Below are 25,471 nucleotides of genomic sequence, written 5' to 3'. Positions count from 1 at the left end.
CTGTTCGTGGCATGCACTTGACGTAACTTGAGGCCAAGTTTTGTTTTCAATTTGAAATTAGTTTTAGCCGAAAAGCGTTTCGGAACCGGTTTGTAAAGTCTTTCACATAAACTGCAGCAACCTCAGCTAGGCCTCAACATACAGTTATTTCTCATACACTGCCAAGCGCTGAGCAAAAGAAAGTTTTGACGCAATAACATGGCCGTTACTTGTAGTTTGTAATGAAGAAGCGTCGTCGTGCGGCCGCTCAGCTAAACAGTTACCGCTGCACTCTGACAGCGAGCAGTCGAATATATTGACGAACTTAACTAAACTGAATTTTCGACATATTTGTTAGGTGAGCAATTCCAATTTCTGACATGCATATTAAATGCAATGGCTTTATCTTCGTTTTGTAGCCAATAGCGTCAGCCCTGCTAGGCAGACAAGACAACGGCTTCCACAGCAACAACAAGAAAAGTGAAATCGCTGATAAGACGATAATCTGTTACCCATCCCTGAATGAATGAATTAGTCCGTGTATCAAATCTTATTGAAGCCTAAACCAAATTGGCGCCCTCGCAAGTGTAGAGAAACTTGTAGTAACCACAAATCGGAACAGGCACCTCGGGTGAAACAAACGATTAAAGCGTGCTTCGACGAGCATGACACCTTGTAAGTTCACCCTCTGATCTCAATTTCATCGCATCGTTATTTCACACATTAATTTGGCAATCATTTGATGACTATGCAAACATTTTGGTTGGGCCACTGGGCGGGGCGCACCTTGAATCTGTTTTCAGTGGAGCGACAGCGGCAGAGCTCCAAAACTATTTTGTTTGTTTAACAGCAAATTAATTCCGCTGTTGTTGTTCATATGATTTACAGAAATGCCATTGAAGACGCAAACGCTGAAGAAGACGCAGTCGCAGCCGCAGCCGCAACCGCAGCAATAAAAGAGAAATCGCACACACTCACAAGCACAGCCATTGACAACGCATCAGTTGAGCCAGCTTGAATCGACAGCGAGCAACATGACGCCGGCGGTAACAGGCAGCACAACATGTACTACAGGCCCAGCGGTCAGTCAGCGGCGCAAGCACAGCGGACGTGAACAACTGCAGCAAATAATTGCCGGTGGCTTATCAGCAGCTATTACGCGCTCCACCTGCCAGCCATTGGATGTTCTCAAAATACGTTTTCAGCTACAAGTGGAGCCATTCAAGGCGGCTGCTCCATCGGTGCAGTCATCGTCCAAGACTGACCTCCCATTGCATTCCTCCAAATACACATCCATCCTTCAAGCTGTGCGCACCATTTACCGGGAGGAGGGCCTGTTGGCCTTCTGGAAGGGTCACAATCCCGCCCAGGTGCTAAGCATTATGTATGGCATCTGCCAGTTCTGGACTTACGAGCAGCTAAGCCTTCTGGCGAAACAAACCAATTACCTTAAGGATCATCAGCATCTTTCAAACTTCATGTGCGGCGCTTCTGCTGGAGCGGCAGCAGTTATCATTTCCACACCGTTAGATGTCATACGGACACGTCTTATCGCCCAGGACACTAGCAAAGGATATCGGTAACATAAATATTCTTATAATCTTATATATTTTGTTAATAATTCACAACAATTGCAGTAATGCAACACGGGCCGTCACTGCCATCGTACGTCAGGAGGGGATCCGTGGCATGTATCGGGGCTTATCTTCGGCCCTCTTGCAAATCGCCCCTTTGATGGGCACCAACTTTATGGCCTATCGTTTGTTCAGCGAATCGGCGTGCAAATTTTTCGAAGTGGACGATCGTACCAAGCTGCCTACTTGGACTCTCTTGATGCTGGGCGCTTCTTCGGGCATGCTATCGAAAACAATTGTGTATCCCTTTGACTTGGTCAAAAAACGACTGCAAATCCAGGGATTTGAGCAAAATCGCCAGACTTTTGGACAAACACTAAAATGTAATGGGGTTTGGGATTGTCTTCAGCTGACGGTGAGACAGGAGGGTGTGCGGGGTCTCTACAAGGGCGTTGCTCCCACGCTCCTCAAATCCAGCATGACAACGGCATTGTACTTTAGTATTTACGACAAGCTAAAACAGGTGCACTTCTGGTAGGTGCGAATTAACAATCTTTTTCAATATAGAAATTAAGTAGTGAAAAAGTTCACAGCACAGAATCTATTTTTTATATGCTATTTACAAATAATGCTGTAAATGATATTAAGCATAGTGTCTCTGTTAATTAGTTATTAGCACGGGTTTATTTTATGTTGATAGGTTTATCTATAAGGTAATACTATGCGCAAACTCATAAACTTTATGCACAAATGCATAAATTATATGGAAATTATGCTATAATTTTTTTATTTAAATGAAGCTATGGACACGAAATATAAATTATTTTATTTGTATTAAAATATAATTTCTCATCAAGTTTTATAAAACTGGTTTAGAAACACACGCAGAATAATATATTCCACAAAGATGTGGTTCAAATTTGTTCATTATTTAAATATTTCGAGCATATATTTGGCAACAACAATTTTCCATATTAATAAATAAATATATTAAAGAAATCTTGTTCCTAAATATATAACGTAATATAGTAAATTATAAGGGCAAATGACTAAACCTTTTTATATATATATATTAAATTTATAGGGTATTTAGCTTGTTAGCATCAGCTTAGTTCCGTATTTTTTGAAAGCTTGGTTTCATTGAAATATCGAAGCTTTTACTACCAATTGTGAAATTGGTAATTTAAAAGCTGCGATTCACTCATTTGATTAGCAACTAGTATCTAGTTTTGTTCAGCAGGAGCCCGTAAAAATTCATATACCACTAGCGATGACGACTTTGGGGTTGAATTAGCAATAAATAATGGCTCAGCTAAGAATAGTTCTAATAATATTCCAAAAATTATTTAATTAATAAAATTATCACTATTTGTAAAGGTATTATAGTGAACTTCATCAATGGATTTGCTTCGTTGATAAATTATGTGCGGAATCAGGTCAAATGACATAGTCTCGAATCAGTCGTCATCTATCGCTATAGCTAATTATATATATGTGTATGTATATTTCATGTAAATGCTGTTGTATATCTTTTAGCGATAAGTTATTTCCAAATTGCTTATCAACAAAGATTATGATCATAAATAAAGCACATAATTAGTCAGACATCGATGTTGACAGCTGGGCATCTCTGAAATTTTTAAGTCTGTAGCGTCCAGCACCAGACTATCTACGATGTCCAGGAGGAAACCCGAAGTTTAGAGGGTACGATAAGGAGGGTCAAGTTAAAGTCGATGTAGACTCAATCGTCTGTATATACATAAGTTATTTATATGGAGAAATGTACTTCAATGCAAGGCTGTGTAGCGCCCCAAAATTTTAATATATGTAAATAGACTACCCACGATGTTTGTTCTGCCCCGAGTTCATCAAAATAATCCCATATACCATATACGCCATGAGTCGATTTATTGCATCGCATTTTAGTGAAAAGCTACTCTGGCGAATTCAATGCTATTTTAAGAAAGAAAATAAAAAATTGATAATACCACTATCCAAACAACACATAGACTAGACATGTAGAACAAACTTTTTCAACACCGAAAAATCTGTCTAGTAGCTACCAACAACTTCGTATTCGCTCGGCTCTTCACTTTTAGGTATGTAGTTGTTTGGTTAGTGATAATACAAATGATGTAGAAACGGACAAAAGTTATCGCAAGGATGTTGCCACTGTAACCGCAATAGCAATCGAAAATACAATATCGATACTTTGTGAAATTCAACAGATTAACATGCAAAAATTGAAATCAAAACAAAATGACAAAAAACACACGATTTTTCTCAATCACCGGCAATTAATAAATAAAGCTTACGCAGCTGGAGTACCTAACTATGAAATATATGAATTAAAGTCACAGTTGTTTCACTTTCAGCCAAAAATAGCGCAAGACCTAAAGAAGCGGAAACGCAAATTGAACGAAGTTGAAAACAATGAATCCGAGGATACAATTCTGAATTACCTGGAACAGCTGTCCGATGTAAAAGTAGACAATATGTCACCACTGCCCCGCTACTGGGAAGAAAAGTACGGACTGCCTCAAATGCATGGCAGCAATATGAGCGGTCAATTTCAAAAGTATCAAACAGAGGAGAAGACTTTCATAATACCGCATGCAACCCGCTTTTACAACAATAACGTGGATCAGCTAACCACATTATTGCCACAGCTGTTGCCCAGCTATGATATAATTGTGATTGACCCACCCTGGCGCAACAAATACATACGTCGTTTAAAGCGGATCAAGCACGAGCTAGGCTATGCCATGATGGACAATGAGCAATTGGCCCTGTTGCCATTGAACCAACTCACACATGAGCGCACCTTAGTGGCCATTTGGTGCACAAACTCCAACCTACACCAAACGATGCTGGAAACAGAATTACTGCCACGTTGGCAACTACGTTTACTGCATAAATTACGCTGGTACAAGCTTAATACGGCACATCGGCTCATTTGCAAGTTAAACCAAACGGATGCCACTCAAAAACAGCCCTACGAGCACCTCTATTTGGCCTGCCACGCGCAGAGCGATGGGGCATATGCCGCAGACTTGCAACAAACTGAATTCCTGCTCAGCGTGCCCAGCATTGTGCACTCGCACAAGCCACCGCTCCTGGACTGGTTGCGTCCACACTTGCAGCTTGAGCAGGATCAAGTTGAGCCCAATTGCTTGGAACTGTTCGCCCGCTATTTGCAACCACAATTTACGTCCATTGGCATCGAGGTACTTAAGCTAATGGATGAGCGTTTGTACGACCAAGTAATAAAGAGAAGCTAATAATTCAATAATTTTGATTTTCTCTTTCTATATCAGTAAATATCAGACGATCTAATAGACAGTTAAGCAAGCAAGATATTTGAGTTATTTTTGGTTTATTACCGTTTTATTTGTGTGCTGTTAATGAAAGCGAATGCAACAAGAATTTTGTATGAGGGAACTGGCGAAATGTTAGACATTTGTGTGTGTGTGTGTGTATTCATGTGTGTGCACACGCTTTGTTTGTGTTTGTGTGTTAAATTAAGTATTAAAATATTAAGAATTATTAATACAAATGTATTTGTTGTTCTCTGCCTACTCCTGACCCTGAGCCATGGCTGCTGGATTGGTGGGTTCGTTGCCGCCACGCTTCTTCGATCCAGATACAATGTCATCGATGCGCAGCAGCAGAATAGCCGTCTCCACTGCAGTCTTGTAGGTCTGCAGTTTGACGGCAAGCGGCTCCCAAATGTTCTTCTCATTCATGTCGACAATCTCACCGGACTCGCCATCAATGCCCCAGGCACAGACTCCGTCTCCGGTGTGAGAGGCGTGCTTGGCACGCAGCGCGGTCAAGGCGCGAATAGTATTGGCACCGCAATTCTGGGCCAGCGTGCGTGGTATAATCTCCAAAGCACGCGCCACAGCAGTGTAGGGTCCTTTCACCTGCTTTCGGGTTAGTAGCTGGGATGCTGCCATTTCGACAGCACCGCCACCGGCCACCAGACGTGGTTCAAGCACTAGATTGCGTGCCACATGAAGGGCATCCTGCAGATTGCGCTCCGTTTCGTTGAGAATGTCTTTGCTGGCACCGCGCAGCAGTATGGTGCAAGCCTTGGGATCCTTGCACTGAGTGACAAATGTGAAGTACTCGTCACCAATTTTCTTTATCTCGAATAGTCCGGCACCAGTGCCCACATCCTTCTCTGTCAGCTCCTCAGTACGATTCACAATGGTAGCACCGCAGGCGCGAGCAATGCGCAAATTGTCCGTCTTGCGTAGACGCCGAATGGCAGTGATGCCCGCCTTAAGCAGATAGTGCTGTGCCAGATCGGAGACACCCTTTTCAGTGAATACCAGATCCGGTTTAACGGCAATAATATCAGCACAGACGCGCTGCACAAACTCTTCTTCAATTTGCAGCATGCGAGTAAAGTCCTGCTCGCCAATGATTTCAACATTGGTTTGGCTTTCGCCCTTTTTGTATTCAAGTGAGCAATCCAGCAGTACGATGCGTGGATTCTCAATGTACCGACGCATTTTGGGATGTGTTACGTCCTTGTTGAGCATAACACCTTTCAGCACACAGGAATCTTCAATAGCGCCACCAGGAATCTTCTCCACCTTTGCATAGCTATATACATTATGAAATTAAGTTGACTTTTAGATCAGATCCTTGTATTTGAACTACCTACCGCTTAATGTCCACCTCCAGTCGACCGTTCTCATTCAGCGTCACAGTCTCAACAGCATCCAAAGCAATCTTCACAGCCATGTCAGACCACTTGCCAATGAATTTGGTGCCAACGCAGGCCTTGACCACATCAGCCATTTTGGCTTTATCCTTGACATCTAACTGGACACTCAAATTGGTCTGCAAATGATTGACAATGTCCTCGAGGGCCTCACGATAGGCTCGAATGATCACTGTTGGGTGGATTTGCTGTTGCAGGAATGGCTCGGCGGCGGCTAGCATTTCACCAGCCAGGACAATCACAGAGGTGGTACCATCGCCAACCTCCTCATCCTGCGTACGAGCAATTTCAATCATGCTCTTTGCTGCTGGATGCTGCACAGTGATCTCACGCAAAATTGCATTGCCATCGTTGGTCATCACAATGCCGCCCATGGGATCCATCAGCATTTTCAGCATAGCCTGGGGGCCCAAGCATGTGCGTATCACATCGGCAATAGCCTGAAATTATCATTAATTTTACAATCTTGCAAACAGATGGCCAAATTTGCTCGATAGACGCAGAGACATGTGAGTCACAAGCATTACACACACGCACGCACACACATACCTTTCCGGCTTGAATATTCTCCAACTGCACTTTGCGGCCCGATTCTCTTTTTGTGTTTTGACCTAAACGGCAATATTAAGATAGTAAATAGTCAGAGATCAATTAAATTTTAAAACTTACTCAACACGAGTATTGGTTGCTGTCCACCAAACATGTTTCTTGTTATTTTTAATCAATTTCTATGTGAAAATAATAGAACTCGTGCCTCGCGTTTCGCTGTTGCCGCTGCTCAAAAGAGAATGAATGACGTTTGTTTTTGAGGTTAGAAATGCTGACAGGCGATTCCAGAAGATTCGATAACATATGTTTTAGTTGTTGTTATTTAATTATTTTGTGTTACAAGTAAAGGTTATAGTTCGGCGAACATCTACACAAAATTTGCATCACATAAAATAAAAATTTTGCAAGATGTAAATAATTTAATTGGGCAGCGCCAATTAAAGTTAAAGACTCGATAACTATATCGATAGCTTATCGATATACTTACACACATTGGCAACACAGTTATCACAGCTGTTTAATTTTTGTTTATAAACGTTTGTAAAAGGTACGCCATGGATACTAAAAAGATATCCTTTGGTTTTAGCAAGGTGGCTAAAAAGCCAAATATATTGCCCAGCAAAGTTACAAAAGAAGAAAACAAAGTAGAGCTTATCAAATGCCTCGAAGGGAAGGAAATCAAATTGGTCACGTAAGTTAATAGAATTATTTAAACAATATAAATCTAATCTCATATTCTGTTTATAGAGAAAAACAAGAAGTTGCACCACTTGTCATACAAATGCCTACTATTCAGAAAACATCTACAGCGCTGGCAAGTCTAATGAAACGACGAGCTGTTTTGATGGGCGAAGAGGACGTCGACCCCGAAGAATCCACTGCCGAACCGCAATCTATCGCTGAAGTAACTGCTAATAGCGATGGTGCTAGCTTGGAGCAACGCGCCGCACGCGAGTTGCTTGCAGCCGCGAACGTCAACGGCAATGATATTATAGATAATGAAAAGCTTGTATTACCGGCGCTGAAAGCTGATGAGCTGCCTCTGAATGGGGCCAAAGAAGCAACCTTAGACGACTATGACTCAATACCAATACAACAGTTTGGTTTAGCGATGCTGCGTGGCATGGGTTGGGTGGATCCGCCGCCTAAGAAAAAAGGCGCCGCTCCGGTAGACGAGGCTCCTTTTTTGAGGCCCAAAGGCATGGGGCTGGGAGCGGACAAAGCTTTGAAACCGAAGGCGTTGCTGGTGCAGCCCGAGAAAAACGAAATATTGGAAATCAAAAAGCAAGCCTACGTGCGCATCTTGGGTGGCAAGCAAAAAGATCAGTATGGACAGATTGAGGGCTTTGACGATCATGCAGGTCGTGTGATTGTTAAAATGGCGATTGGAGGTAACAAGGAGGCATTTAATGAGTTTCTCTGCCAGCCCGTCTCTCGCAAGGAATACTCGCAGTACGGCAAGTGCATAAGTAAGTGGCAATCACATAGATCTTAAGCACAGATTAAGTGAAATCAAACTTATTAATAGCTCCCGTTGTTTACAGATACAGCAAAATACGAGGAGTTTAAGAAGCAGGAAAACGAGCACGGCCAAATAATTATCAAGCAAGAAAAATCAACTGAGAGAACCAGTGTAAAGACAGAGAGTCGAGATAGAATGCATGAGGACGAACGTAAATCGTATAGAACAAAAGACGAAGAGAGAAAGCCTCATAAAACAGAGCATCGCAGTGTCAACCAAGATGAGCGTCGAGTTGAGAGCAGAGATTACAAAGACGAACAAAGTACATCCCATAAAAGAGAGGAACGAAACCCTTATAGAGCAGAAGACCGAGGAAAAGCTGAGAGCAGCAAAACTAGTCGATACTATGAACGTGATCAGGATTCTCTAAAGAGTAGTAGCACATCTAAATCCAGCAGTCGTAGGCGACAGCAAAGCAGCTCAGACGAAGCCGACGATACGGACGAATCAACAGAAAGTGATTGTGATTCCGCCTATGAGCGCAGGTCCAAAAAGAAGTCAAAAACTGGAAGCAGCAGCAATAAATCCAAGAAAAGAAAGTCAAAGAAATCGAAAAGTAAATCACACCGTCATCGGCGTTCTTCAACCACGAGCGAGGATTCCAATAGTAGTGCGGACGAGAGAGCACGACGACGTCATCAAAAAAAGAAAACAAAGAAAAGTAAACACGATCGTTCCCGCACGCGTTCTCGGTCCCGTTCTCGTAATGGGCGTGCCAAGTAGTACAAAGATAGAAAATCCAATTACGCCATTGTTGATTCATTTGAAAACTTTATTTTATTTAAACATTTATGTATCATCAGAAGACGCATAGTTTTCATATATATGCACGATTATCATTAAATTTCAATTAACTCATAATCACAAAAATGTCTTTCTTTGAGAATCTTTGGGGCCCATACAAACTTAGAGTTAGAAATGTCGTGATGTATAGGTTTCCAAAATGCCTTACTTTTATGATTTTAGCTAGTTATGTGAATGATAATACTTTCAATATGCCCATAGCATACTTATATTTTACGATATACTATATTTATTGATTAGGATGTATGTATGTATGAGATGGCAAAGTAAATGACTTAGTGTTATATATTCGAATGTGTTTTCTTTGTTTTTTGTTTCCGTCGAATACGCTGGATTGTGTGTGTGTGCACGTGAGTGTTTGTGTGTTGATGAGATTTATTTAATAGTCCATGTAATAATTTAATAAACATAAGTTAGCCATTTACTGCAGCTTCTTTTTGCCATATTGAATTTTATCATTGATTATCTTAGAAGCCTTCTGGGTAAGGGACTTGAACACATCCTTCTCATTCAGCCCCGGCCACATGGCTACCAGAACAGTAGCACAATACATGAGCAAAAGATTGTTGATAATGGCACCAATCCAAGCCAGAACCAGTAGGCCCAAGCTTATAATGATCACAACCTGTGCGATAGAATTATAATTAAATTTTGTGTCAGCTATATGCGCAAAGTGCTTACCATTGTTGGCTTGCGCTCTTTGAACAGATAATCATACCAATCAATGATACTTGATTTAATGTTATATAGCTGTCCACACACTTCCTCAAATTTAGCCTCCTGTTCGCCATCCCAATTTCCACCATTAGAGACCAATCGCGACAGCATCGGAATGACAAAGTCCATGAAGAATGCCAATAAGGCCAGCAATGAGAATAGAGTTATGAAGGACAAATCCATGTACCATAGCAACAAATATATGATACTGATGGCGCCAAAGACGACGCCGGCATAGTATTGTTTTTCCCAGGTAAGAACACCATATCCACTTACAATGGCATTGCGAAATGGTTCCAAGTCATGCTTTAGCTTGATTAGGGCACGTTTCTGTAAATTAATGCAAAATTTTGCTTTTCATGATGGCGGCAATTTTTTTTTTTTTTCGTGTATGTGCTACAGAGTGCAAAGGAGTCACAGTTGGAATAACGGATCCTTGCTTACCTGGTCAACTTGAGATGTTGTCATCTTTATTTGTCGAGTTTGATAAAACGCTTACACGCCTTAGTTTTGTTGTATATTTATTTATACGTTAGAGTGGAGCTACAGTTAGTTTGGGAGAAAAATCAATTTGTTTGTGCAAGCTACCCAGTAAGGATGTAAAAAGCATCGATAGCGATGTTTGTTAACGAAACTTATCGTTTTGACAGACAGGTATGGCAGTACACTATATCGATAAACTTGCGACAAATTGAATGACTACTATATTTTACCAGTATGTTATTAAAGCTACAGAAATGTGTTGGAAAGTAGGCACAATTCACTAATAAAAGTCGAGCTATAAAATAAATACTTTCTGAACTCACGGTAACTATTACCTAGAAATATTAATTAGCAAGAGCAACTGCTACTTTAAAATACTTGTAGAGCAGAAACGCCAACGAAGTAAGCTTATGCGATACTTTTGAAAATGACGAATAAAATAGTCAACATTTCATTGTTTTTTCTTTAGAAACCCATTTTCGAATTTATTAACAACACAATGAGTTGTCCAGGCTTTGGTGAAGTAAGAATACCCTCTTCCCGTGCATTTTGGGATGATTGCGAGGAAGACGAATTTGAAAGCATTGAGCCGGCAACGAAGTGAGTTTGCAGTTTTGGTTTGTTTATAACCTACTCTCTACTAATTTAATATGCGTCTTCAACAGGGCGCAGCTTAAATTTATGGATGGCACGGATGAAGCTCCATTTGCCAGTGAACTGTTCGTACTTATCGAAGGACCATTCATAACAGAATTCTGTCGCGGAGCGTTACTCGAAGATGCCAAGCTCGTTTGCGAGATACCAGCAAAAACTTCCACTTTGCATTGGAATGCCTCAAAGGGACATCTGATTGCCACACTAGAAGAGGATCTTACCAGCAGTGGCGAAATTACGGAGTTGCTCATACCCTATGCAAAACTGGCAAAACAAGTGCTCACCATCACCATAAAGCCCAAGGTGGACTACAAAAGCGAGGAGATCGACAGATACAGCGAGTACGTGGCCATTGTGCACAGTGTGGGTGGCAAGGGATATGACAAAACAATAACCGAGCTGGAAGCCCCCAACTTTATAGCTGGCGTGGCAGCAGGCAGTAAGTGTTCAATTAATTTTGTGGAAGAATTTGAGTAATGCATATTAAATTTGTTCCATTTACAGTTGCTAGCTGGCGTACTCAGATGGAGTTACCTGTCAGCTCCTATGTCGTTTACACAGACAAACTGCCCCTAGATGTAATTGCTGCTCAGCCAGTCTTGCATCTGCTGAAGAAGATGGGTGTGCCGTGCATTGAACGCTATTTGCCGCCGGCCAAGGATAGCTCCTACTTGTACATGTAAAGGTAGTGCACATAAGTTTTGGGTGGTTGTTTTTATTCAAATAAACGGTAGCGGTTGCAAATGAAAACAACCATCGCTGAATTAATCTGCTAGCAGGAGTGTACAAGAGTAGATTATTTTAATACTTCAAACATGCTTAAATTAAGATCTTTGCTGCGCCGCTCCATATGCGCTTTCGCAATGGCAATGAACTGTGGCCGCGAGAGCAGAGAATAGGCAGGCATCAGTAGCGAGGAAGCCAGCATATGCAGCTCCTTGTGCCCACTGCTAAACAGATCGAGTCCCAGCTCCAATGCCGTGCCAAAATCACATTCATCCATCGCAATGTGTGCCGCATTAGCCAGTGGTTGCAATTTCTCGAGCACCATCTGTTTGGCATTATCGGTTCCATCGTTGAGATCTTTGGGTTCGAGCAAAGCTAAAATTTTCTTCAGCTCCGCATCGCTGACCAATAGCGGGCGATAGCCCTGCTGTGTCTTGCGCTCGTAGGGCACCACAATGCCAGCCCGATGCAATGTTTTGGTCACAACGTGCTTATTCCGTTCAGTCTTCAAACTTTCGAGCTGTGACAATTCCAGCGAATTATCGCTTATATACTGCTTCACCGCTTTCTTGGTGGCTGCGACCTGGCCCGTGGTGAATGGCGTGGCTACATAATCGTGCTGCATATAGTGCAGGAACGCATCAAACAGGTTGCCAGCCACAAATTCGAACTCACAGTTGCGCGTCGCATCGTTGCGGGCCAGCATCAGTCGCTCTTTGTCCTGCGGTACATCGCGCCAGTAGCCGTAGTGTATACCTGTGCCCTGGCGCACAAACACGGTTTGGAACTCCGGCGGATCATAATAGAAACGCCAATGTCGCAAATAATCGCCAGGTTCACCCATCTTGGCATTGTGAAATTTGCCAGCTAAAAACTCGAATGGACCCACCAGCTGCAGTTGGAATAGCGTTTCAATATGTCGAAGCGCTGCGTCTTTCGTGGTGTCCTTCTTTAGTGTGTTGATGAATTTCCAGAATTCATAGAAATCTTCTGGCATCTCCACCAGAAATTTGTGTCTAATAAACTCATTGCTCCCACATAGATTTTCATACTCATGTTGCACCGACAAACGTATTCGTTTTTCCAATGTTTCCATATAATTTTTGCCAGCAATATTATTCATTGCCTCCTTGTGCAATTCCGCCGTCTCCGACTCATATTTGCCCACATTTTCCATCTCCATTTTGCTGCTTGTATTTGGGCTCCTTTTATCGTCCTCCTCAGTGGTTGCTCTGCGTTTTGGCGCCAATTTTTCCGTTTCTGTTTGCTTGGGAGGGTGATTGTATTTTTCTAGATGTGCCTCATTCCGCTGATAGCATTTGTCCCAGTATTTACAATTTTCCTTCGGCATTTCGTATTTTGTTGAAACAGATATATTTATTGGGCAAATGCAGTGATAAAAAAACAATGCAAAAGCTTATTCTTCTTCTTATCTGCTAAATACCGAGAACATAAACAGGGCTGTTGCAGTTGCTTGCAGATTGATCGATAAGTCGATAGAACCGGTAAATAAGTTTAATCATTGCTATGGCGGCAAAGCGATAGTAAATATTGGTAGAATACGCATTTCAATGGTGAGTTTGGTTTTAATTATTGTAGTTCATTCAATGAATACAAATGTTTGCAAAATATTGAATTTGTAGTTGGTTAGTTAGTATTACAATAAATGTATGCATGTGGGTTGATGTTGTAAGAACAGAATAAACCTAAAATGCTTCTAATCTTCGACAGCACACATGACTGAGTAGACGCACTCCTCCTTATTGATCAAATGGCATGTTTTGTTGACCAAGGACATCAGCTGATTCACATCGGTTGCCCAATTGTTTAATATATCCGAAGCACTCTTCTTTGTGGTAAAATAGATAATGCCAGCCGGTCTATCAATCTTCACGCGTATTGTGTCACTGTTTGCTAATTTCGAAAGATACTCCTCACAGCGATTAGTGGGTAAATTCAGCAGCTCACTCATGCGCGTCAAGTGCAATCGTGAGTAATACATCGCTATGATACGTATATTCTAAAAGAAAGAGATAGTTAGAAAAGTGCATTTAAGACATCGTGAAAAAACGTACGTGTTCTATCAATCGATCTTTTAGCTCAGTGATGCATTTCTTGCCATGTTTGCTATTATCCTTGAACATTTCGTTCTCAGCCAAAATCATGCCAAAGTCTGCATTAAATGTATCGAAGTTTATAAGCTCCTTTGACATGAAGAGACGCAGTATTTCCCTTTCAAATGACAAAACAAGTTAGTATTGTATATTAATTAATCCGGGTAGGGCATTCTTACTTATAAGCTGGGACATCCTCCAATTTCTTGTTCTTTGATAAGTGCGCCATCATATCGCTCTGTTCATTATCAAAGGGAGCCAGCACGCAGTAGATCACAGCGCAGACCAACTTGTCTGTGAGCTCCTTTTTCTGTGCATCTGTCAGTTCTATTTCTGGTTCTACAGCCACATCAGCTTCTGATTTTTTATCATCCTCCTCCTTTGTCTTTTTATCGTCACCCTTTTTCTTCTCATCACTCGTGGATGACTCCACAGCTGCTGGCTTCTTTTTACGTGGTGGCTCAGCAATGGCTTGATAGTGACGCGAGGTATTCAGAAATGATGTATCGCGATTCAGTTGTATCATCAGATTATAGAATTTCAGCTTGAGGTCATGTTGTGCTGGATCATCAAAAAATTTGATACTGATTTTTTTTGCGATGATCTGGGTGGACACATAGTCCTCTTTTAGCAGACACAGACGCATTTGCTCCAATATCAGCTCGACCTTCTCACGCTTGTCCATCGAGCCGTAAGTTTCTACTTGCAGCTCTTCCATGACCGCAGCTGCACCTGCCACATCTCCGTCAGCTTCTTTAATGTCCGCTAAAATTTTAGTTAAACGTGCACGTTCAATTTCTACATAGATTTTGCCTTCGGTTACGGAACGCAATGTATCGATCAGCTTCAGCTTGGTCTCCTTGTCGGGCGTCTTATCCACATATGTGCAGCATTCCTGGATCATCTTGACCACCGCCTGCTTCAGTTGCGAGCGGCGACGCACGAGCAACGAGACGTACTCATTTAATGCATTCCAGTTGCCTGCCTGGAGGCATATCTGGCAGATGGCCACCAATACACGTGAGCATGATACCATGTCAGCACCCAGACGTGTTTGTTTCTCCAGCTGGAGCATCATTTCGATCGCTTCATGAAAGGCGTCGGGATTCTTTTTGGCCAACTCCATGGCCATGGGTATTTTCTCATTGCAGGCAGGTTCATAGTCCACCTCCATTTTGGTAATGCGACCGCCATCGAACAAATAGGTATCCATAATGAGCTTCAAATCAAAATTTAAATAGTTCCAATTATTGTTGAAGTTGTTGTTGTAAATTGCAGGTATGACAAGGCAACTTTTTTTTTGTTCCGATACTTACATTTTGTTACGTAGTACTAAAGCAAGGCGTATTTAAGGTTATTAAACGGAATAAACTTAACTATTTGCCGCCCTATTTGCGGTTGCTGTTATTAAAATACTTTTTTCTGGGGCAGAAGCAAATAAATGCGGTGAATTTCGATCAAGACTCTGCAGAAATTTGCTTACAAATGATGTTAAGTTGGCTGCGCGTAATATCAGTGTTGAGCAGTGTCTGACAAACAATGCATTTTCAAATTGAAGCAAATTTCAGAACTAGACTGATTTAAAAAATTGTTAAAAAAAAAAGATAGTTTACTATTTTAGGATAGAAAATGCCAGCTGGTAAAAGAAGATGGCTATCACAAAAATATAGCAGATATATTAATAAACCTAAAACGCGAAAACGTACGGTAAGTTTTGCATCCCTGGTGTTGCATTTTAGCTTCACTGCACAACACTTCCAGCCTTTGTTAAGCCGCGAAAGAAATTCGCTAAATAAGTAAATTGATCAATTGTTTTATAAAAAGTGCATATAAATTCCTATTTCTGTCAAGAGACTACGTTACGTTATTCGAAAACTAACTCCTTGCACAGTGTCGCAAGCGTTTGCTATTTCGACGCTACAATTACAATCACATTTTGCGCGCCAATTTGCGGAGCAGCCGAAAGATAATCACCAAAATGGCACAAATTCAGGAATATCAGGATCTGGTGCTCGATGCCCTTGAGGCAGTGGAGTTCAAGCTGAGTAAGTCTAGGATTGTATAATTTAGTCGTGTCGCATTCAAGTTCTCAATTACCCGCTTGCAGTACGCGACAAGGCGGACATTAACAACGATGCCTTAATATTTCACCCCGCCATGGCGCATCAGATATTTGGTGAGTCGGAGACCATATTCGGCTATCAGGGGCTGCACGTGCGAGTTCTGTATACGGCTGGCCCGTTGCATATCTATCTGGGCGTTGAGTACGAGAAGCGAGTCAATGAAATATCTGGTGGAGAAATCAAAGCTGACGACGTGGTCGCCACAATTGCTCAAAGTCTACCAGACGGCTGTTATTTCATTAATTTGGATGAGTTTCTCAAGACGCTTGACAAGGCCGACAAGTTTCAGCCATTTGGTGAAAAACTCAGCGAATACAGTCGGCGCGCCGACGATGGCAGCGAACGGCTCTTCGAAATCTATCAATGTGACTACAAATCGTCGTCATTTCTAAAGTTCTTTACGCGTCTGCAAACGTTCATATTATGGTTTGTTGACGCTGCCTCCTATATAGACACCGATGATGCCCAGTGGTGTTACTTTATCTGGTAATTTGAATTTCGTATACGATATGAATTTCCTTTTCAAGTCCAATCAATTAAATTTTAGCTATGAGAAATATAAGAATAAGGATGGCGAATACCAGTATGCAACTGCTGGCTACACCACTGTCTATGAGTACTATGCATATCCTCAGAATAAGCGTCCGCGAATTAGCCAAATGCTAATTTTGCCGCCATTCCAGAAATTGGGTTTGGCTACACAGCTAGTGGAAACAATATACAAGTTCTATCAAAGCCAGAAGAATGTGGTGGACATAACCGTAGAGGATCCATCCGAGGACTTTCAGAGATTGCGTAACTTTGTGGACGCTCGTCTGTGTCTGGAGCTGAAATGCTTTTCCCGTGATATAATCAAGAAGGGTTTCACCAAGGAAATGGTGCGCGAGGCACGCGAGACCTTAAAACTGAATCCACGTCAGGTGCGCAAGGTATACGAATTGTTGCGCCTATACTACACCAACGTGGCTGATGAAAAGGAATATAGAGCCTATCGTCTGGAAGTTAAGAAACGCCTCAATGCCGTTTACTACAAACAGCTGAAGGATCTTCAGAAGATGGAACGCTATAAAATGGATACGGAGATGTTGCGGGCACGTTTGCCAAATGCCAAACAGCGCATGGAACAGCTGCAGGAGGAGTATGCGCTCATCGAGCAGGATTACAAGAATACAATTGATAAGCTACGGGCCTAGATCTACATAAATAAATATAATGCCGTTGGGTGTTTGATTAATTTATTATGTTTTCCGTTCTAAATATGTTGATTACAAAATACAATTTGTTGCTATAAGCTTATAGTAGGATTCTGTCGAATAAATATGTATTAAAAAATTACACACGCTCATATGTGTATGTGTTTGTTTATGTGTGTGTGCGTCCATTTAGAGCATAATTTGAGGAGTGTGGGCTCTTGAGCAATTAACTATATAGAAAACACATTTTTTCTGTATATGATTATATATCAGCGATACATATAGTTTTTACAATAATTAAATAAAATATTGCGTATTGGAAGTACATACGTATGGGAGTGCGGAGAAGGGTACTTTATAAATTTGGTGCTGCGACAGCACAAAGATCGTACAACTAGCAGGAGCCGTACTCCTCCATCCACTTCTCGAAACGTGCCACATCGTCAGCTGAAACAGTTTTCTTGGTGCGTTGCTGTGCATCCTGAAAGTCTTTGAGTGTGATCGGCTGATCCACGTCCTCGCGGCGTATTTGCTTGATCTGCTGCGGCGTGCGGCCAGAGATGAGACGTCGCATTGCCATCATGGAGGCATCGCGGCACACATTGCTAATGTCCGAGCCGGAATAACCCTGCAGCTCGTCACCAATCACTGTCGTATTGATATCTGGCGAGAGTGATACATCCTTAAGGTAGAGCTTCAGCAGCGCCGAGCGTGTTTCCTCTGCGAACAAAAGGCAACAAAAATGTCGGTTTAGATGTAGATGCCCCATATAGAGAGCTCTCACCATTGGGCAGCGGTATGTAGATGCGCTTCTCGAAACGTCGGCGAAAGGCCTCGTCAATGTCCCAGGGATGATTTGTCGCCGCCAGCACCATGATGATCTTATCATCCTGCAGGCTGGCATTCAGGCCATCCATTTGGATGAGCAGCTCTGCCTTAAACCGTCGGCTAGCCTCGTGCTCAGAGTCGCTGCCGCGCGATGCGCAGAGGGCATCGATCTCATCAATGAAAATGGTGCTCGGCGCATAGAAGCGGGCCATCTCGAAGAGCAGACGCACCAGTTTCTCGCTCTCGCCCCGGTACTTGGATGTTAGTGTGGAGGAGGACACGTTGAAGAAGGTTGTGCCGCATTCGGTGGCCACGGCTTTGGCCAGCATCGTTTTGCCCGTGCCTGGTGGACCGACCATTAGGACGCCGCGCCAAGGTCGGCGTATTCCCTTGAAGAACTCTGGCATTATAATGGGCAGCACAACGGCTTCCTGCAATCAGAAAATTCTTCTGGATAAAATAACATTCGGAATTATTCGGATTTTAGTTGGATACAAAAATCGACTGTACTCTCTTCAATATACTCAATCAATTTCACCTGCAATATTGTCTTGGCCTCGTTGAGACCCGCGACCTCAGTCCATTTGATGCACGGATGTCGCTGGAGTATGTCCTTCTCCAGCGTATCGACCAGGTGGCCCTCATAGCCCAGCGGCGAGAAGTGCTTGATCTTGATCTTCGGTGAGCATCTGGGTGTATTGTGTGTGGTTGATTGGGCATGCGAATTGTCCTCTATCGATGTGGTCGCATCCTGATCATCTGAATTTGAGTTGTCGTCCAACGAGTTCTTCTTAACCGGCCGTTGTTTCAGTGTCATCTGCGTGTTGGTGCTCAGCTTGCGGGCGCGCAATCGCTCTACGGATCGACTCTTGCGCACGGCTGCTGTCAGAGCGGAGGCTCTGCCGGGTCGACTCAGCCGTAGACCAATGCCCGTGGTGCTGCCCGTGTTGCTTGCCCCGAGGCCCACATTGCCCGCGCTGCCATGATGACTCTGGCTCAGGCTGTTGCTGTTCAGATTGCTGTTGATGGAGGGCAGCGTTGGCTGCAGCTCCGGATCGCGGCGACGCAACGAGGATACCCAGCGAGTGTCCTGCTGCTGTTGCGAGGGAAACGGCATTGCTATGTGGCTGGGGCGCGGCTGCGGGGCAACCTCTGCATCATAGACTGTGTTTAGTTGTGGGGTGAGCAGACAATGGAAAACTACTGGCACAAACCTTGCGTGGGCAAACGCTGTTGCTTGCCGCGCGTCGGTGGCGCGCCCCCGATGCCCAAGCCATTGGGTGCATTGGGGCCCAGATTGTTGATGGGCCGATGAGGATTGACGCTGATGTGCTGCGTATGCTGCACATTCTCTGTCGCAGGCTTCTTCAAGCTGCTACTACAGTTGCTATTGCGTGGGGGCCGGCTTGTGGTGGTGATCTTGGTGAAGGCATACGGGGACAGCGAGTCCAGGATCAAGGAGTCCATCATACGCGCCATATGGGATAAGCTTGCTGGTGGCGTGGCAGAGCTGTGAAATAGAAGAGGGGTCATATAATATCAGCATGCATGATAAACGCTGCAGCACGCCATTGGCCCTGCACATTCAACTCGGCTAAGGTCATTTGTTTGGCTTATCAGCTGGCGACATCCAAGTCCCTTTGCGTGCGCCGCATCAAGTCCAGTCAAACTTTGTCTAGTCTAGTCTAGTCTAGCAACATTTGAGTCGTTTGCTTTGCCCACCCCATACACACATACACACACACATGCACATGAGTTATTTCTAGGAAGTCTAGTTCGTGTGGCTAAAGCGTGCGCCTGCCATACACAAGCAACGAATATATTCCTGCATATACATACATACAGACATATGCAAAACAGTTCGAGAGTTCATTAAACCTTGGCGATGGAATGCCACCCAGGTTATTGACGTGCCGGCGACAATTGTTATTGTTGACATTCACATGCGTCATCGTTCTTAACTCCAATTTAACAACTCAGTTACAAGTACATGTTGCCACATTTTGTTCTCTTGCTGCCTTTATCAGCGAAAATTCTCACACGCTGAAAGGTATGCTATATATTTTCTACATCGTTCTGCCAAACTAATTAAGTTGGCTGCAGTCGGCCATATTTCTCAGAACCGGATGTGTTCTCATTGCGCGCCCATAAACAATTGGGTTAATGTTTCTGATACCGCCGCCAGCAGGCACCCACGTTCCAGAGCCAGAGATTTGTATGTGATTAGCTGCCTAACTGGGCCAACTTTTTCGCTTGTAGAGTCATTAAAGCGGATGATCCGCCTATTTGACCTATTTCTATATGTATATATCAATAGAGCTTCGATACTCAGTACTCAGCTATATAAATATTACGCTTGATTGATGGCTTAACTGGCACAAGGCTAGAAATAATTGACAAAAACTGTAATCTAGATTAGTTGATAGCTTAGCTCAGTTCTCATCCTCTCTAGTCGAGTTGCCTTCATTGTTTTTATGAGCCAGTTACGGCTCATGCATGTCACTGCAAAAGGTGTTTATGTTAATTTCAGTTCCACAGAAAGGCAACCTAAGGAACCGTCAATTTATGCAAAAATAACAGCCAATGGCAATTATGACTGGCAAAAACGTCAAGTCGGGTCAGCGAGGCGTCTGATAGTAGGTGAAGGACTGGGAAACTTACGTCTTTGTGCGAATCAATTTATTATATCGTTTCTATAGAAAATTGGTTGGAGTTCTGTTTTTTAACAAAGTAACAAGAAGTGTTCAAACTATAACCGCAAGCTGAACATTTGTTTTTCTCTATTAAAGTCGTGGAAAAGACATGAAAACTGTTTGAAAAAGAGTTTGAAACACCGGCAAATGGATAGAACTGTTGCTAAATATCCATTTAATTTTGAAGTTAAGGCCTGAAATGTTAACAAATTTCTAAGCTTTTACAATAATGAAGAGAGAAAAAAATACAGCCAGACGTAAATGGCAGAGCCACTCAACAATGTCATGGCTAAGCAATGAATCAGAGGAAAACCAACCGAGTCTCAAGATCGGACTATGGACTATGAACGATATATATATTTACCACTGATGTAAATCCCAGAGCGAATGATATGGTGTGTGCCGGTAGCCAGACATAAAGGGCATGGCCACTTCATACTCCACTTGAACGTTGGGCGGAGATTGTGGGCGAACTACCAGCGCTGTGCGCTCCAATGCAGGATTGGAGCTGGCCAGCGTACGCTGACGCATAAAAGGTTGTGACTGTAGTCCATTGTTAATGTGATTGTTATTGTTGTTGTTGCTGCTATTGTTGTTGTTGTTGAGCGATTGATTCATGTGGCCGCCAGTTGCTGGAGCTTCAGCAACCGATTGGCCCATGCCAAACCAATTTTGCGCGTTCGTATTGAACATGGCTGTCGGCGTCAGCAACAGCAAATGCTTCTTTATCAAGAACACTAGCAATTTGGAAGGTTGACTATAAATTTTCGAATTATGCTCAAGTCTGACGGAAAACTCGAAATAATGCGATGTGCTGCGACGCTCGACGTGTGTCGGCCCCAAGGGTTGTAGCCCAACTGACCACAAAACTGGACAACGGACGACGTTTTTACGTCCACAACAAAAGAAGCTAGCTCAGTATTTGTTTGGCGGGTAGTTTCTGGTTACCTGTGTATGTATGTGTGTGGTTGAATGTGTGAATATGAAATGAGGTTAAAGGAAGTATTGCTTTGAGTTTTTGTTGCTCAGTTATTGCCTCCACCGGGTCGTCCAATGGTCAACGCACGCTAACCCAAGTCAACTCAAACTCAAGCTAAAGAAACCATCGATTTCTGCGACCAGCTCAATCACACACACACACACACAAACACGCTTACACACATCCATGTTGAAAGGGATTAGAATGTATTACAATAATTTTTATAATAATTAGTCGTTTGTTTATGCCGGCTTTAATTGCGCGCTTGCATGCAGCCTTAGTAGCGGGTCCTAGCGCCAACATATCATAAAATATCAAGTCGTTATGTACATATATAAAATGTATATATAGCGCATTTGCTTGGAGTGTCTTGTCAACAATTCAACTCAAGCTCAGCAGCAGATCAGGCAAACGAAGGTCGCCTTTACATAGTACATATTTCTACTTATAGACAAATCAGCTGCCAGAGATAAAAATCAATACGCAGTGAGAGGAAAAAGTGCAGTCAAGGCACGTTGAAGTGGCCCGGCACGCCTCTGGCAGGCGGATGGGGGAAAATTTGAGGTCTGCTTACTCACCCTGCACCCATCATAGGCAAATATGTGGAAGTGGAGTCCACGGTGCGTATGGTGGTATTGCCACGCAGAACAATCTTTTCGCGTGTGGTGCGTCTGTAGGTCTCCTCGCCGCGCATCTTTGAACTTGAATTTCACGTATTACCAGAAAAAAATATTTCAATTTTCGATATTTTTACTTATAGATTTTTTTTTTTTTTAATTTCACTTGTTTACTTTTGGCCAAAAACTGTTGAAAAATGTTGGCGTCCGTTGTTCCTACAGGCGATGTCGAAATGTGCTGAGAGCGAACGGAAATGCTTGATGCTGCGGAAGCTGTGTGCCAGCAGCCATTGCTCTCATTTGTTGCGGCTCTCTCTTTTTCCTCCTCTATTTCTCTCTTCTCTCAGCTGTGCGAGTTGCGCAACTTGGAACTTGCAGCAAAGCGACGCGACGTCACGACGCGCTGCACAAACGGCCACTAACTGGACGCAATGTTGGCTGGTCAGCAGCATTGCATGTTTGGGCCAAACTCAGCTGGTGAAAATGGTGAACATATTGGGGAGGTTTGCATGTTCGCCCTCTGCTGTTATGCATCTACAACACCATAGAATTTCATATGCTACATGGCCTCTGTTGGTGCAACAGCAGAGCCTGTATATGTTAAATTTTTGTTGCATACTTTGAGTGACTAATATAAACATACATGCGTATATCTAATTTATAGCTATTCTCATAGCATATAAATTAGTCTTATCCAGCTGACAGATCTGTATACGAAAATATGATTTCATTCACTGCCTCCATTTGAGAAATACACATTTGTTGTTTAACCCACTCAGAAGAACAAATATATATGCATCTTTATTGATTGATTTTTAAAAACTACTTATAAATTCGGACAGTAAATGACCATTCGAAAAACAGTATTTAAATTCGTGAAATTTTTTAAATACATTTCACATTATTTGTTTTACAAATTTGTTATTTTGGTTTTTGAAAACTTTGACTTTATTTAAACAGTCAAATCGCATTTAAATAATCGTAAAATCGTTAATTCGTAAAGTATAAATATATATTTTTTGGGCAGTTTACAAAAACAAATGACACACATACATTAAAAAACAAATGAATTATACGCATGTGCTTTTTAAAAAAAATCAAAAACATAAACGCAATAAAAACATTTCGATAGTTTTGTTTAAAACCTAATAGTTTCAAATGTACTCATTTATCGTATATATATCAATATAAACGTAAGTACTTAATAATTATATATTAACCGTTTCTAACAAACACGAGGCACGTCGAAATGTAAGACCACAAAAAAGAATATTAAATTTATATCTTGTTATTGTTTTGTTTCCATTTTGTATTGGGAAATTTGGTGGCTTCAGTTGCATTGTTGTCGACTCGACTTTATAAGGTTGCATGTGTATTGTATGTATATATAGGTATAGATTTATAGTTTGTAATGTATGTAACGCTTGAACGTTTTAACTTTAACAATAACTTTAACGTTGGTAATTATTTGTATACTTTTTTTTTTTCAGAAACTATTATGTCTTGACTGTACTAAAAACGTGCGTTAATCTAACAGCTGCTTTATTATTTATGTTTTGCTTTTGTGCACTAGAGAGATAGTTTTTATTCCTTTTGTTTCAAATTATTTACAACTAGCCCTACAGCTTCTTGCTTTGTCGTTTTCCATGGCCCAAGTGATTTACTGAAATTTACGTGTGGCTGTGCGTGCCTTCCAGGCTTTGACTAGGTTGTACGCGAAGTACAGTGTGAATCCGTGTATCTGAAAGCCTACAAAACAAAAACCATACCAGAACACTCCATACGGAAAACCCTAAAAGAGAAGATTATTTAATTTTCGTTTATGGTAGGTTTTTTTTAAGAGAGTTCACTTACGCGCCATAGAAAAATGTCTGTCTCATCGAGTGCCACGGACTTGTCCATGGTCAAAAACTCCCACACGTCACTCGAGTAATAGGCGAAACAATATAACAGCGGCAGCACAGCCATTACGAAAATTGCAATAATATACTTTTGCATATCGCGCACCTTATTGCCGCGGGACGCTGAGAGGCCAAGAAATGAGGTGAGCAGCGAGGCAGCCCAAACGTACTCCCACCATAGCGGCGGCGGCACCTCCAACTCTTCGATTTCTAGCACAAATATGTCCAAGCGATCCAATATATCCGACGTCAGCTTGGCCAGCATGACAAAGAATAGCAGGGCATGAAAGAAAATGCAGTACTTTAGGCGCGATTTGTTCAACAAGCTGCAAATAGAGAAAAAAATATGTTTAATTTGTATAAGTATTTGTCTCGTTAATTGTTTTCTTCGATTGTTTGGTAGGCTGCAGCCGTTGGCTATCCAAAATGTGTACACAAACAATGTTGTTGTTGCTGTTGTAAACAGGCACACATGCTGACTGTCTCGCTGGCACTTTGCCCACCCACTCTGCGGGTGCTGCCTGGCTGGCTGGCTGGCGGACTGTTTGTCTGGCTGGTGCAGCCCGTCTGCAGCAGGAGTTGCAAGTTGATTGCTGTCAATTGCGGTGTCATGACCTTTTGGGTTTTTGGCAATGCAGGGGCTCAGCTACTTGCAAGTAATTAGATAATTTTGCCAAGATTTTAGAAAGTGTTATTAACCTAATTTGATATGTGTTGGCCACTTTCTGCCTAAACTCGAAGTCGTTGCCGTCGGTGCCCGCGACCATTGGACCGCCGCGAGTTGCCATTTCGGTGCGTCAATTTGATGCCGTTTTTTTTGGAAAATTGTAACTACTTAAACAAAATTTAACTGTCTTCAAGCACTTCTCACAACATTTACTCGGACGATAGGTTGTGGCGGTGGGTCGATTGCGGTGATGTTGATGACACAAGACAAGTGTTGGCTAATTCGAAAAAGACATTTCTCTGTTTAGTGGCCAAATTCGACCACATGAACGTAGTAAATTGTGGCGGTCGGCCAATAGCCGGCTCTAGTGCTGTAAATCGTCATCAGATTTAAAAATAAAGACGCTAAATGCTGATTTAATATAATTTTATGCATCTTTGTAGCTGTACGATTTGCATAATTAAGTACACTTTGGTATGCAAATGTATGCTTTATTGAGCCTAAATTTGGTAAGTGGATATCTTGTAACGTTAGACTTGGAAGTAATTTGCTCAGGCAACTGCGTCACTACCACCTGTTGCTTTTTTGCATTTAAATCCATAAATCAATGCAC

General features: G+C 42.3%; 11 protein-coding genes across 18 annotated transcripts; 5 read left to right on the top strand and 6 right to left on the bottom strand.

Moving 5' to 3' along the window:
* Positions 1–8: 8 nt before the first annotated feature.
* Positions 9–2,323, top strand: LOC6574175 (mitochondrial thiamine pyrophosphate carrier). Its single transcript, XM_015167303.3, has 4 exons — positions 9–337; positions 399–654; positions 868–1,558; positions 1,617–2,323. The coding sequence occupies exons 3-4, from the start codon at positions 1,014–1,016 to the stop codon at positions 2,089–2,091; spliced, it is 1,020 nt and encodes a 339-aa protein (XP_015022789.1). The 5' UTR covers positions 9–337; positions 399–654; positions 868–1,013; the 3' UTR covers positions 2,092–2,323.
* Positions 2,324–3,651: 1,328 nt separating this feature from the next.
* On the bottom strand, positions 3,652–25,104 carry LOC6574165 (protein jagunal). Of its 2 annotated transcripts, XM_044008236.1 has the most exons (5): positions 24,891–25,104; positions 24,145–24,517; positions 23,932–24,082; positions 4,871–4,876; positions 3,652–3,662 (listed from the first exon to the last, which is right to left on the bottom strand). In XM_044008236.1, the coding sequence occupies exons 1-3, from the start codon at positions 24,977–24,979 to the stop codon at positions 23,951–23,953; spliced, it is 594 nt and encodes a 197-aa protein (XP_043864171.1). In that variant the 5' UTR covers positions 24,980–25,104; the 3' UTR covers positions 3,652–3,662; positions 4,871–4,876; positions 23,932–23,950. The 2 variants fall into 2 exon arrangements, with proteins under 2 accessions (XP_043864171.1, XP_002000223.1); XM_002000187.4 differs by lacking the exons at positions 3,652–3,662; positions 4,871–4,876 and having other exon boundaries at positions 22,435–24,082; positions 24,891–25,103.
* Positions 3,734–4,845, top strand: LOC6574174 (N(6)-adenine-specific methyltransferase METTL4). The gene has a single exon (XM_002000196.4). The coding sequence runs from the start codon at positions 3,788–3,790 to the stop codon at positions 4,832–4,834; it is 1,047 nt and encodes a 348-aa protein (XP_002000232.2). The 5' UTR covers positions 3,734–3,787; the 3' UTR covers positions 4,835–4,845.
* On the bottom strand, positions 4,913–7,086 carry LOC6574173 (T-complex protein 1 subunit gamma). The gene is made up of 4 exons (XM_002000195.4): positions 6,958–7,086; positions 6,838–6,899; positions 6,229–6,728; positions 4,913–6,167 (listed from the first exon to the last, which is right to left on the bottom strand). The coding sequence occupies exons 1-4, from the start codon at positions 6,989–6,991 to the stop codon at positions 5,129–5,131; spliced, it is 1,635 nt and encodes a 544-aa protein (XP_002000231.1). The 5' UTR covers positions 6,992–7,086; the 3' UTR covers positions 4,913–5,128.
* Positions 7,186–9,517, top strand: LOC6574172 (G-patch domain and KOW motifs-containing protein). 2 transcript variants are annotated; one of them, XM_002000194.4, is made up of 3 exons: positions 7,186–7,528; positions 7,585–8,306; positions 8,382–9,517. In XM_002000194.4, the coding sequence occupies exons 1-3, from the start codon at positions 7,392–7,394 to the stop codon at positions 9,080–9,082; spliced, it is 1,560 nt and encodes a 519-aa protein (XP_002000230.1). In that variant the 5' UTR covers positions 7,186–7,391; the 3' UTR covers positions 9,083–9,517. The 2 variants fall into 2 exon arrangements, with proteins under 2 accessions (XP_002000230.1, XP_032589404.1); XM_032733513.2 differs by having other exon boundaries at positions 8,366–8,446.
* Positions 9,370–10,484, bottom strand: LOC6574171 (ADP-ribosylation factor-like protein 6-interacting protein 1). Its single transcript, XM_002000193.4, has 3 exons — positions 10,325–10,484; positions 9,845–10,210; positions 9,370–9,788 (listed from the first exon to the last, which is right to left on the bottom strand). Exons 1-3 carry the CDS (start codon positions 10,346–10,348, stop codon positions 9,585–9,587), a joined length of 594 nt encoding a protein of 197 aa, XP_002000229.1. The 5' UTR covers positions 10,349–10,484; the 3' UTR covers positions 9,370–9,584.
* Positions 10,586–11,770, top strand: LOC6574170. Of its 2 annotated transcripts, none has more exons than XM_002000192.4 (4): positions 10,586–10,687; positions 10,833–10,963; positions 11,029–11,456; positions 11,522–11,770. In XM_002000192.4, exons 2-4 carry the CDS (start codon positions 10,863–10,865, stop codon positions 11,698–11,700), a joined length of 708 nt encoding a protein of 235 aa, XP_002000228.1. In that variant the 5' UTR covers positions 10,586–10,687; positions 10,833–10,862; the 3' UTR covers positions 11,701–11,770. The 2 variants fall into 2 exon arrangements, with proteins under 2 accessions (XP_002000228.1, XP_015022788.1); XM_015167302.3 differs by having other exon boundaries at positions 10,596–10,765.
* Positions 11,713–13,219, bottom strand: LOC6574169 (histone PARylation factor 1-like). The gene has a single exon (XM_002000191.4). It carries the CDS (start codon positions 13,092–13,094, stop codon positions 11,814–11,816), a length of 1,281 nt encoding a protein of 426 aa, XP_002000227.2. The 5' UTR covers positions 13,095–13,219; the 3' UTR covers positions 11,713–11,813.
* LOC6574168 (26S proteasome non-ATPase regulatory subunit 12) lies at positions 13,310–15,358 on the bottom strand. The gene is made up of 4 exons (XM_002000190.4): positions 15,174–15,358; positions 14,037–15,076; positions 13,819–13,975; positions 13,310–13,763 (listed from the first exon to the last, which is right to left on the bottom strand). The coding sequence occupies exons 2-4, from the start codon at positions 15,068–15,070 to the stop codon at positions 13,461–13,463; spliced, it is 1,494 nt and encodes a 497-aa protein (XP_002000226.1). The 5' UTR covers positions 15,071–15,076; positions 15,174–15,358; the 3' UTR covers positions 13,310–13,460.
* On the top strand, positions 15,591–17,315 carry LOC6574167 (histone acetyltransferase type B catalytic subunit). The gene is made up of 3 exons (XM_002000189.4): positions 15,591–15,902; positions 15,965–16,466; positions 16,528–17,315. The coding sequence occupies exons 1-3, from the start codon at positions 15,836–15,838 to the stop codon at positions 17,171–17,173; spliced, it is 1,215 nt and encodes a 404-aa protein (XP_002000225.1). The 5' UTR covers positions 15,591–15,835; the 3' UTR covers positions 17,174–17,315.
* Positions 17,199–22,549, bottom strand: LOC6574166 (katanin p60 ATPase-containing subunit A1). Of its 5 annotated transcripts, XM_015167300.3 has the most exons (6): positions 22,465–22,549; positions 22,252–22,374; positions 19,216–19,511; positions 18,540–19,165; positions 17,958–18,432; positions 17,199–17,893 (listed from the first exon to the last, which is right to left on the bottom strand). In XM_015167300.3, exons 2-6 carry the CDS (start codon positions 22,365–22,367, stop codon positions 17,568–17,570), a joined length of 1,839 nt encoding a protein of 612 aa, XP_015022786.1. In that variant the 5' UTR covers positions 22,368–22,374; positions 22,465–22,549; the 3' UTR covers positions 17,199–17,567. The 5 variants fall into 5 exon arrangements, with proteins under 5 accessions (XP_015022786.1, XP_015022787.1, XP_015022785.2 ...); XM_015167301.3 differs by lacking the exon at positions 22,465–22,549 and having other exon boundaries at positions 18,540–19,153; positions 22,252–22,370; XM_015167299.3 differs by lacking the exons at positions 22,252–22,374; positions 22,465–22,549 and adding an exon at positions 21,059–21,539.
* Positions 25,105–25,471: the final 367 nt, after the last annotated feature.

Source organism: Drosophila mojavensis, unplaced genomic scaffold (assembly GCF_018153725.1).
Source record: "Drosophila mojavensis isolate 15081-1352.22 unplaced genomic scaffold, ASM1815372v1 contig_277, whole genome shotgun sequence".
NCBI classification, from domain to species: domain Eukaryota; kingdom Metazoa; phylum Arthropoda; class Insecta; order Diptera; family Drosophilidae; genus Drosophila; species Drosophila mojavensis.
Note: the sequence above shows the minus strand (reverse complement) of the source record. Positions and strands in the feature narration are given on the sequence as shown.